Source organism: Scomber scombrus, chromosome 8, assembly GCF_963691925.1.
Source record: "Scomber scombrus chromosome 8, fScoSco1.1, whole genome shotgun sequence".
Classification (NCBI taxonomy): domain Eukaryota; kingdom Metazoa; phylum Chordata; class Actinopteri; order Scombriformes; family Scombridae; genus Scomber; species Scomber scombrus.
Window position 1 is genome coordinate 13,399,743 of NC_084977.1, and position 11,266 is coordinate 13,411,008.

At 40.9% G+C, this 11,266-nt stretch overlaps 2 protein-coding genes across 3 annotated transcripts; both read left to right on the top strand.

Annotated features, from left to right (window-relative positions):
- Positions 1-68: 68 nt before the first annotated feature.
- Positions 69-6,740, top strand: mknk1 (MAPK interacting serine/threonine kinase 1). 2 transcript variants are annotated; one of them, XM_062423795.1, is made up of 14 exons: positions 69-168; positions 809-871; positions 1,369-1,471; positions 1,579-1,677; positions 1,810-1,907; positions 2,172-2,251; positions 2,363-2,436; positions 2,552-2,656; positions 2,753-2,808; positions 2,915-3,010; positions 3,138-3,332; positions 4,063-4,227; positions 4,380-4,423; positions 4,590-6,740. In XM_062423795.1, the coding sequence occupies exons 2-14, from the start codon at positions 818-820 to the stop codon at positions 4,807-4,809; spliced, it is 1,389 nt and encodes a 462-aa protein (XP_062279779.1). In that variant the 5' UTR covers positions 69-168; positions 809-817; the 3' UTR covers positions 4,810-6,740. The 2 variants fall into 2 exon arrangements, with proteins under 2 accessions (XP_062279779.1, XP_062279778.1); XM_062423794.1 differs by having other exon boundaries at positions 2,552-2,808.
- A 566-nt stretch (positions 6,741-7,306) lies between these two features.
- Positions 7,307-8,477, top strand: LOC133984793 (transmembrane protein 275-like). Its single transcript, XM_062424268.1, has 2 exons — positions 7,307-7,434; positions 7,878-8,477. The coding sequence occupies exon 2, from the start codon at positions 7,977-7,979 to the stop codon at positions 8,475-8,477; it is 501 nt and encodes a 166-aa protein (XP_062280252.1). The 5' UTR covers positions 7,307-7,434; positions 7,878-7,976.
- The last annotated feature ends 2,789 nt before the right edge of the window (positions 8,478-11,266 follow it).

Consider the following 11,266-nt stretch of genomic DNA (forward strand, 5'->3'; position numbering starts at 1 on the left):
GGAGAAGAAGGTATGCACAAAGGGGGCGGGGCTAATGTATGTTTATGTGTTTCCCGCCTGTGCGTCACTGACTGTCTGACTGATGGATCCTAACTAGCGATGGGCGCTTGCATCAGCTGTCAGAGGCTTTGACAAAGGAGACTCGGCCGGTTTGGATACATAATTCAGGTCAGAAGCATTTATTGCATTAACGTGTTTTGCTTTAACAGTATCTGACTGTCCTATGAATAATAAATAACGCGTGAGGGTGGACGTTAATCGGAAGGAGAAGCTAGCTGGGGCTTTGTACTAATGTAGCTAGCTAGCTGGAGCTAACGAGAATAACATAGCATCTGCTCGTACGGTTGGTTTGTTTTCTAGTCTTTGACACGGTGTTTTATCTCGGTAACTTGTGCAACAATGGTGCTAATGTTAATGCTCAACTGACAGTAATGTTACTCACTCACCGACTTGAATTTGATAATATTAGGGACATCGCAGTTAAACTAACTCCACTAGCTTTGAGCTGGCATATTCTACTTTATTCTATTCTATTATAGTTTAATGTAAAGTCACCCATACAAAATCTGCAAAGAAGCTAGCTGTTCCTTTGGTGATTGATGGATTCATATATATATATATATATATATATATATATATATATATATATATATATATATATATGTATGTGTATGTGTATGTGTGTGTGTGTGTGTGTGTGTGTGTTACGGTTAGGGCTCCATCTCTTCCCCATCATTTTGCTCTGCCTTTTTATTGTGTATATGTACATCTCTGTTGATAAAACTCCATATCTGTGTTTTGTCCTCAGTTGGCAGATATGGTGAGGCACAGCGTGATGACAGAGTTGCAAGCCTTCCAGCACTCACTCCAGGTAGGATCTGAAGTGGTTACATTGCTGATTTTCAATACCTCTGACTTCCTGAAAGCTGTTGTGACAGATACAATCAAGCTGCCAGAAAGTAGTCTGTTAAAGTTATCTACACTGAAACACAGAAGTTTCATCACTGTCAATGAGTCATGTAGTGTGATTGTGTAAATGCTTCTGGTAATGTCCAGGGTTAGATAAGGCCTGTCATGGAGTTTCCCGTGTTCTCAGCAGGCCACTGGTTTGGCAGGTTGCCAGAAGAGAAGATAGGTTTTAAAAGTAATTATACAACTGTGTAGTTACTGGTGTTTATCTGTGTTAGTCAACTGGAGACTGTTTAGAAAGTTAAATGAGTATTTCTCTAGTTAACACTGTGAACAAAGTGGAAAATTACATTACCTTCTCGATCCTTCTCTACTGTACCGTCACCTGATCTGTCTGGCTACTCTCTCTCTTTCCCTTCCTCTCTTCCCCCTTTCATGTGGCCTCCTTCTCTGTTACAGGGTAACTCCCTGGCTGTGGGCCAAGTAGGGCAGAGATGTGGGGAAGTTCAGGAGAACAGGATCGCTTCAGAGGACAGGCAGCACCTATCTCTAGTCCCAGCAGGTACTACAACTCTATTAATCAGAGCAGAATAACACACTGGCAAAGTCTGTGCTGTTTCATCTAATTTCACCTGCATATGTATTTTAACTTCTTCTGTGCTGATACAGAAATTGAGAAAAGCCAGCCAGTGAACATCCCAGATGCAGCTAAAAGAAAGAAGAAGAAAAGAACTAGAGCAACAGACAGCTCCACAGGCACTTTCGATGGTAAGGAATCTCATATTGATGTGAGACATACCTTGCAATATATTGAAAAAGGGACAATGTTTTTTTGGGGGGGGGTTTGTTTCACTACTTGACAAACACCAACCGTAGTCTAATATGCCACATTTTCTTCAGATCTTTACAAGCTGACAGATGAGGTGCTTGGTCAGGGGGCTTATGCGAAAGTTCAAGGATGCATAAGTCTACAAAATGGACAGGAGTTTGCTGTGAAGGTAAGTAATGATGATTTGCAGGTAACACATGCAACAAAAAGTAACAAAGTAAGACATTTAAAAAGAATGTTCAGCATACAGCTTCCTGGTTCATTGAGCATCCACCTACGGTTCATTTAACAAGAACAGATGCAATCAAAAATGGAACAGAATTATTAAAAAAAATGAAGCAGCATTGTTTCATAGTTTAAAACTATGGAAACTAATTTTTTACATTTTTGTTTGGGTGACTAATAGCTTCACTGTCTGATTTGGTTTACGTAGATCATAGAAAAGAGTGCGGGACACAGCCGCAGCCGAGTCTTCCGAGAAGTGGAGACACTCTACCAGTGTCAAGGAAACAAGTGAGTGCACACAGTACAGAGACATACAGTACATTAGAGGTATTTAACTAAATTTAAAAAAACAGCACAATGAAAAACAGATCCTAATCACTGGGAAATATCTTGATCCAGGAACATTTTGGAATTGATCCAGTTTTTTGAAGACAGCTCCTGCTTTTATTTGGTGTTTGAAAAGCTGCGTGGAGGTAAGTTTAAAAAAAAATAAAAATCAACAACTATAGATCTTCATACATGTAGCTCTTTCGGATGACTCCTTATGGACACACACTAACTGCAAGTGATTCTCTTTTCTTCCTTCAGGCTCCATTCTTACTCATATCCAGAACCGAAAGCACTTTGACGAGCTGGAGGCCAGCAAGGTGGTGAGGGACATCGCCCAAGCTCTTGACTTCTTACACACAAAAGGTAAACTGACAATCAAAAATCCAACCCACCAAAGTTCAAAGAGAAGAACTCATTTTTTTAAAAAGTCTGTCATGTTAACAATGATCTGTCCTACAGGCATTGCCCATAGAGACCTTAAGCTGGAGAACATCCTTTGTGAATACACTGATCGAGTAAGTGACTTTTAAAGGGCAGGAAGCTTTCAGAAGGTCATTACTTATTGCAAAATGTATAGACTATCACAGTATAATAATGTTTTCCATCCATCTCTCTACTCAGGTGTCACCAGTAAAGATCTGTGATTTTGATCTGGGAAGCGGAGTGAAACTCAGCAGTGCTTGTACACCCATAACTACTCCAGAGCTTACCACACCGGTAACAGTCTAGTTTAGAATTCATAGCAAAACACATACACCACACACAATATTTGAAACTGAATTCATCTAATTGATAACAGTTACATGACTCTTGTTAAGAACTTTAAATGTTTTCCCTTTTTTAGTGTGGCTCAGCAGAGTACATGGCTCCAGAAGTAGTGGAGGTGTTCACTGATGAGGCCTCCTTCTATGACAAGCGGTGTGACCTCTGGAGCCTCGGGGTCATCCTCTACATCCTGCTGAGTGGCAGCCCCCCCTTCACAGGGAACTGCGGCACAAACTGTGGCTGGGACAGGGGAGAGACCTGCAGAGCGTGTCAGGTATGCTGGACCGTTCGGACTCTGCAATAATGTGAATAGTAAATTGTGTGCCATGTCTTCAATCAGAATTAAACAACAAACTTCGAATTTGCTTCAGGAAAGCATGATCCCACAATGGCAATAATTAATGCAAATGTAACCAAAATGTGTGGAGATGGGATTTATAAGATATGTAGTCTTATCATGAGAATTTTTATTTTTTAACTTGCAATTTTTGCCAACCCACAATTTTATTGCAAAAAAAAAAATCACATACAACTTGAAAAATTGAATCACAAATGTTAAGAAACGCCTCTGCATAATCATACATTTTTGATCACAGTCACACACAAAAATTGTGTTTAATTTACAAGATAATATGTTAGTTGTGCTTGTTGTGTTTATGTTTGTTTGTTTTATTTGGTAAAAGTAATTATAGTTTATTTGTCTATAAGCATGGTTGCAATCTTATTGATTTTCTGGACATGAATCATTTTCCTCTGTTGTCACCTAAATCATTTCTGACTCATTCTGTGATGTTATCGCTGGGCTTAGAAGATGCATGTAGTCATCAGCAGACTTCTGCCCAATACAGTGACAGGTGTTTGCTTCATTTCAGATAGCGCTCATCTTCAGGCACTCTAATTCACATTTGTGTGTAGAATGTTGTCTCTCTGCTTCACTACAAATACTTAACTAAATCATTGCTCGCTGTAGTGTGACAGGATATTGTGTAATGTTCTCTCTCTAGAGTCACCTGTTTGACAGCATCCAGCAGGGCAAGTATGAGTTTCCAGACAAGGACTGGGCTCACATCACAGAGGGAGCCAAGGATCTCATAATTAAGCTGCTGGTTCGGGATGCCACTCTGCGCATCAGTGCCGCTCAGGTCCTCAAACACCCTTGGGTGCAGGGGGTAGGTATCATTACATCTGTGAGCCAAAACAGCTGATTTGTATTTGGCATTTTAATCTTGTGTGACATACAGAAGGAGTGTTGTGATTCTTTTAGTGTTAATTTCCAAAATAACAATTATATCTTGTTATTCCTTCCTTCTTCATTTTACAGAACGCTCCAGAGAGAGGTCTTCCAACTCCTCATATTCTACAGAGGTATGACTGACATATTGAAAAGTGAAATCTAGTGTGTTTATAAAGTGCTTTTAACAAAACAGGTTGTTTTTGAAATAATGGACAGAACTAATGTTTTGAATATTTCAGGTGGTTTAAAAACAGTCCACTCTCTCTCAAAATGTCTCCCTCCTACTCCCATCTTCAGGAACAGCAGCACCAAAGACCTGACCCAGTTTGCAGCAGAAGCCATCGCCTTTAACCGGCAGCTATCCCAGCATGACGAGCAGCAAGAGGATGTCGGAGCCATCGTTTGCTCCATGAGGCTTTCCCCTCCTTCCAACTCCAGACTGGCTCGCAGACGGGCACAGTCTAACGCCCTGCGTACCAGGGACTTCGCACCCGCTTCCGACGACCTCACAGCCTGAGGAACCAGCACTGAAGTCTCCTTGTCCTGTTTTCTGACTGATTTTTAGCTTCTGCCTGCCCCTTGTGTGAGTTAGTGAGTGAGTGAGTGAGTGAGTGCATGGGTTTTTTGTTTTCACAAGATCAGCCACACAGTATCAGAAGTGACTAACTGTTCCCAGTGTTAAAGCTCTTTCCCATGGCCAGTAATCTTATCACCTAGACAGAGTCTGAGCACCAAGGGAACAGTTAATCCTTGGCTGACACCTTCTAATTGAAAACATGGTTGAAACTCCTGAGATTTGTCCAGGAAAACATGTTTTAAGCTGCCTAAGTATGAAACCAGGACTGTTTCATTTGAGAAGACCCTCAAGGTTGGTTTTTTTTTTTAATACAACTGATTACGACCCCACTACAACAGGAACTGCTCTTTGCGCCAGCAATTAATTAAGAAAACTCAATCAGTACATATCTGTATTAACAAAGCATTACATGGATTCAGCAAAGTTATGCAGCTGTTGCTAGCCTAATGCCATATGATCTTATTTTAAATATTTTATCTTTCCTGTTGTCCAACTGTGAAATGGTTAATATTTTATTTAAATGTTACTGCTTTCTAGTCACTCAATGTTATTTTGCTTTTTTTTAAGCTTGTAAGCGTATGTGATATGACGTGTGTGTGGATGTGTTTAGTTTAAATGATAAAACTGGACTACACTTTAGAGGAGACTGTCCATCTGTGGAAATGGGCTCCATTTGACCCACTTAAGTCACTCTCGTCTAGTCTACATCTGATGTTTTAAGAGAATGTAGGTTGAACTTACAGAAAGTACAAGAAGGGATTCAAGTTAAAGAAAACCCAGTGATCGATTTTTTTTAAAAACATTTTTTAAATGTTATTATATCTTTTCATCTCTAGCTTTCACTTAAACACAAGCTACCTGTAGCACTGATGTACTTTAAAATAAGTCACTTGCTTAATTTACCTGAAAGAATGAGGGAATATTGCATCAGTTTGGTTCCAAGAATGTGAATATGACATATACAGTAATATTTATCTTCTAAGCAGATTTAACACAGTGTTTTCCTCCTCAGAATCCAACATTACCTCTGGCTATTTTTGCACCACATCTTTGCACATTTTTCCATTGTACAAATGCAACAACACCCTCAAAAGATGTGCTCATTTAAGTCTCAATAATTTGAGCGCTTTCGGTCTGAGTGACTTGAGATGTGAGAAATGAATTTGTTTCAGGTTGTGCGTAACTAATGAGACTTAACAGTGATTAGTTGATGTTACAGCTGATAGTGAGAAAGATGATTCCATATTGGTGTTGAAGGGATTTATTTTTATACTAGTGTTTGTAAGATGTTCAGTTTGTGCTATTTTTGGTTTTGATTGTGCCAATGAAAAGAAGGATGGACTAACCAAGCAAAGATTTTCTTGGGGCCATCAGGTTGCTGTTATTTACTTTGGATCCTTTTTTTTTTTTTAAAGAAATATTTTTACTTTTATATTTGTGAGAGATTTTTTTCCTTCATTGAAGACCCAGTCTGTTTACATGGGCTCATGGACAGCTGTCTATCATATCCCGTAACCCTGTTAACTTTGTGTGTTGCCCACCGAATGACATGTCCCCCTGATTTCACACTGTTGCCATGGACACCTCATCCCTATAGCAACTAAGGGCCTTCATAAGCTCACAGGAAGAGATGTGCTCAGAGTGAATACACACATTAGGAAACAACCACTTGCTATGTTAAAGCCCTCTCGCTCATTATGAATCATAAAAGGACTTGTTTGTTTTCCCCCATTAACTGTAATGGCATCAAAATGAGATACAGTAATTGGTCTGCAATTATGGAGTCCCATTTGTCAAAGGGGTCCTGTGCATAAAGCTCTCAAGGTAGAGCATATTTTCACTGGTATGCTGTGTTCTCAATAAAAACAAAGATCCTCAACATCTTCTCTTTGTCTAATCTGTTTGATTTAAATTAAACATTTTATTCCTTAATCTGTTCCCGGTATGATCTGTTACCAGGAGTTACAAGCAGATGCGCTTCCATTGTAGTAAACGGCTTCAGTCTGCTGCTGCTATTCTGTGACGTTTGTTCACAATGTCTGAATGCTGAGAGGATGGTGAAAGGACAAGAAGAGGGTGTGATTAATCTGCAGACCCACAGAGAAGATAACATCGCTCTGATTGAAGCCGTGTCCTTGTCAAAACCTATTTTAAAGCAGAAGAAAGAAGCAGCATTGACCTTCACTAACCAAGGATCAGGTGACATAATAACACAACTTATATATTAATAATGGATTTTAGCAATAGTAACACTGAAAATCACCCATCCTCCGCCCTTGTGTTGCTACTGATTTTTCAGAGCATCCAGTGTGACACATACAGATGCAACAACTTCACTGAGCCTGATTTGATTGGCCCGTTCGTTTAAAGGGGCTCTACTGCGCCCCCAGTGGTTAATCTTCATTATAGCCTGTGGTGTGCGGGCAGCAGCGCAACAGCTCACTCTCCTACCCACCTGCTGGAGGGAGACATCACTTAATCTCCAACTCCGCGACTCCTGCACTGCATGACGGGCGGGCGGACGGACGAAAGAAGGCATGAAAACAAACAAGATTTTGATATAATGTAAGTGACAATGAGAGTAGTACACAGTTATGTCGTTGTATGGTTTTTTTCACAGTGCAAAGTGTCTAGTACTGTGACCAGTGTGGTAAATGTATGTTTTGATTTACGAGTCGCTAATGTTTTGTCATATTATCAGCCACAATATATCTTAAATAATGTTGCCTTAAGCAGTGCACTATCAATTGGTTTGTGTGTGGAACTAATAAGTTGAATTTGCAGGAAACGTTTGCAGTTATTAAGCATTTGAGAAGTTATTTTAAGATAAGATACTCCTTTATTAGTCCCACAATGGGGCAATTAACAGTGTTAGAGCAGCAAAGTGGATAGCAAAAATAGAAAGAGCATCAATATACAGAATAATAAGGAATCTCTCATTATTCTACATTACATTAAGGGTATGGAAAAAAACTCTAAAACTTCACATATTCTTTCTTTCTCTTCAGCCACATCTCCATCATCTCTCTCTGAGGTGATGACTTCAGTGATCAGTCATCCACTTGCTTGTTCAGTTTCTCTGGCTCTCACAGAGCCCTCCATGAGACATGGTGCTACCCGAAAACACCTCCAGACCTTCTGCTGCCAAGAAGGTCCCCAAGCAGCGCCCCCTGCGGCACCAGAGCCTGCCCTCCCCGGCCCTGTGCTGTGCCTGTGGCCTATGCATTATGCTGGCTGGCATCAACATAACCCTGGTGGGAGCCTTCGCCTTTGGCACCTTTATCCCGACTGGCAACCCCCCCATCGTCATCGGACCTCTTCTTTTATTGATAGCTCTGGCTTTCTTCACAGCCTGCTGTGTGGTCAGCAGGAGACCCCCGGCCCACATGGCCCGCAAGGCCAAGGGGGGCGAGAAGTGGGGGCTAATGCGGATGGGGACGGCAGCATTTGAGATGGAGACCAGTGAGCACACGCTGCAGGACACCACAGCTGTGCAGCTCAGCCCCACCAACTCCCTTAGCTCCTCTCACAAGTCCAGCTCCAGCCACGGGAGTGACGCTGCTCCGGCTGCCTGTCAGGAAGGAGCTTGTGAGCTTATATCAGAGTAACCCCACCTTTGACTTCTGACAGCAGGGAGAGGGCTCCCACACAGATGCTGCCTGATCAGGACACTTCCTAAACATAGCATGGATTTCCCTCTCTAACTGACAGGATGGAAATGTCTGATATGATTGACAGGACGGATTTAAAATGAGACTTACCACAATAGACCATTATGAGTGGCCAGCTGTGTCTGAAATGTGTTGTGCAAAACCTCTCTGACGGTTGCTTATTTCCTGTGTTACAGTATGTTGGATGTACTGTATATTTCCCATTCCCAGGATGTATATTAAGATGCCAGAACAATAAGGAAGTGGATCAGGAGATGATAGTGATTATCCAAGTGCCTGTTTGTGTACTTCTTGTTGTATAAAACATCCAGTTAGAGCAGATTATCCAGCATTTATGTCCCACTGTATGGATCAACTGTGGTTAGTGCTTGTCACCTTATACATTGGGAAAGAAGACGAGTGTGTCCAGCCAAGCTTGTCTGAGTCATGGAAGCTGTTCCCTGTGTAAGCCTGCTAAATCTCAAACAGGTTTTTTTTACTCACTTTGACAGAACTGTTTCTTTTTTGTGGTAAGATGGATATTTAAGAACAAAGTGTTTTACCTTCAGTGAATTTCTTTGTCATGTTGTGGTGCCATGATTGTTATAGTTACTGCAGATGTTAATATATTGCATTTTATAAATAAATCTGAAATTGTACTTGATTGTAAGTCATATGGTGTGTTTCTGTTTAAAAACCTCACTAAGTCAACAACTGTTACTTGGGGGACGAATCCATAGTGAAAAAAAAAAAAAGAAGACCCAAAGCCATAAAAGACACAATAACATACACACACAGACACGCACACGCACACGCACACGCACACGCACACGCACACGAGTAAGAAAGGTGCATATATAGGTTGTGAAGATAATTCGCTCTTATCTGCGAACGGCCAGTGGCGGCAGTGCAAACAGTTCCTTCATAACGTGTAGCCCCATCACTTGGCATATGACCCAACAGCTGCCGGCAAAAGCGAGCGCCCTGTTTACTCATCGTCATACATCTGTCGTCTACAAACACAGTGAGGCGCACGGCGTGATCCCTGCACACAGCTCAACCCCTGGAAAACAACAGAGCGGCCGCTGCCTGCTGTCATTGCAGTCTCCTTGTGTGTTGATCAAGCCTCATGAATGGCTTCAGGCAAGTAGCGGGGGTGTCTGTAGTTATCCAGGGAGTCAGAAATATGGCCGGTAGTGTTTCTATAAAGAGGATGACATGTCTTGGCAACCTGAGCTTATTTTACTAAACTAGTGAGATGAGGTCATGTTGCTCTGAAGGGTGGCACGGTGGAATTAATTCACAGTTGCTTTCAGCTGCATGCAACTCCTCTGTAACAGCAATTTTACATTAACAATATTCTATTAAAGTCTCCTACTTGTGTTTTTGATTATTCACTTCCTCAGTGAGTGTAGTAAATTTCATTTAAAGACATGCAGAACATGAATGAGACATGTTATCAGATTGTAAGACATTCTGTCAGACTTTCAATAGCAACAATAATTGATATAAAACTTCCAGCAATAATGACACATTCACAGAAAAGATATTTTCATTTAATTGATTCAGTATTTACATGTGACAGACATTCTGTGTGAAATCAAACATTGATTATCACTGATAAAGGTCATTTTTATGCTCCAGCTCTTCATCTGTGCAGGAGGAAGAAGAGAGGGGGAAAAAGCACTTGGATGGACTTCCGAACTCGTTGCTGGCTTTGTCCGCAGTGAATGGCTCATTGCAGGAGAGCGGCAGACTGGGACATGAGACATGGGCTGAGCAAGCACTGGAAATCCTCCTCAGGATCAATCTCAGACCAGTGGGGTCACTTGGATCTTTAAAGAGGAAAGATTCCCATTGAAAGTCTTTAACACCAGGTTCAGCCTCTGAGGGACGCTGTTCAAGACCTCCATCAAGACGAGCAGCCTTCAGATTGGAACCCAGGTGGAAAATGAGAGGTGGCCTCTCACTTAGAATGAGCTGGGAATCATCCCCTGGTTTACTGCGTACATAGAGCAGCTGGAAAATTGACAATGGAGTTCATTTTTCAAAACATGCTCCTCATATTTTATATATATGTATAGTGCAGCAACGTTAAAGAGACACCTAAACTCCTCCATATGGTTAAAGCATGTAACCCAGCTTCTGTTCTGTTGCAACTGCCATTAACATAAAAAGAATAAAGCTGCTTTCTCCGGGAGAAAGTAGCAATTAACTTTTTGCATCCACTTTTCAAGCCTACTGATAGTGAGAGTGTGATGCTTGAATGCTTCACATTGAAATTTAGTAACTGAAATGAATTTGTATGTAAATAAGGAACTTTAGCCAGGGTTTAAAATATGTGTCTAGATGTCTTTTGTCTTGAACCAACAATATCTAATCAAAAGCAAAGTGTTCTTACCTTTGCCATTTTCACAGTAACCAGTAGTATAGATTGTAGTTTTCTTGGAAAAGTTGTTAGACTTTGATAATACACGAGCACTTCAGGATTCATCAGCAGTGTATGTTTGAGTGTTTATGTGATAGTTTGTTGAGATGTTCAGAGATATTAGAATTCTGTTGTTCTGTTGTATCATCAATTGTGATTGTCACGGAACCAATCAATTGATTCTATGTTTACTTTCAGTTCATCTGAATATGTCTGCATGCACCAGCATGGTTTTCAGAAAAAGTTCTGAGTTCCTCGAACATCCTATGAGTGAAATATGAAATATGTGATTGAGCAAAAAGAAAACTTTCTATCTAAT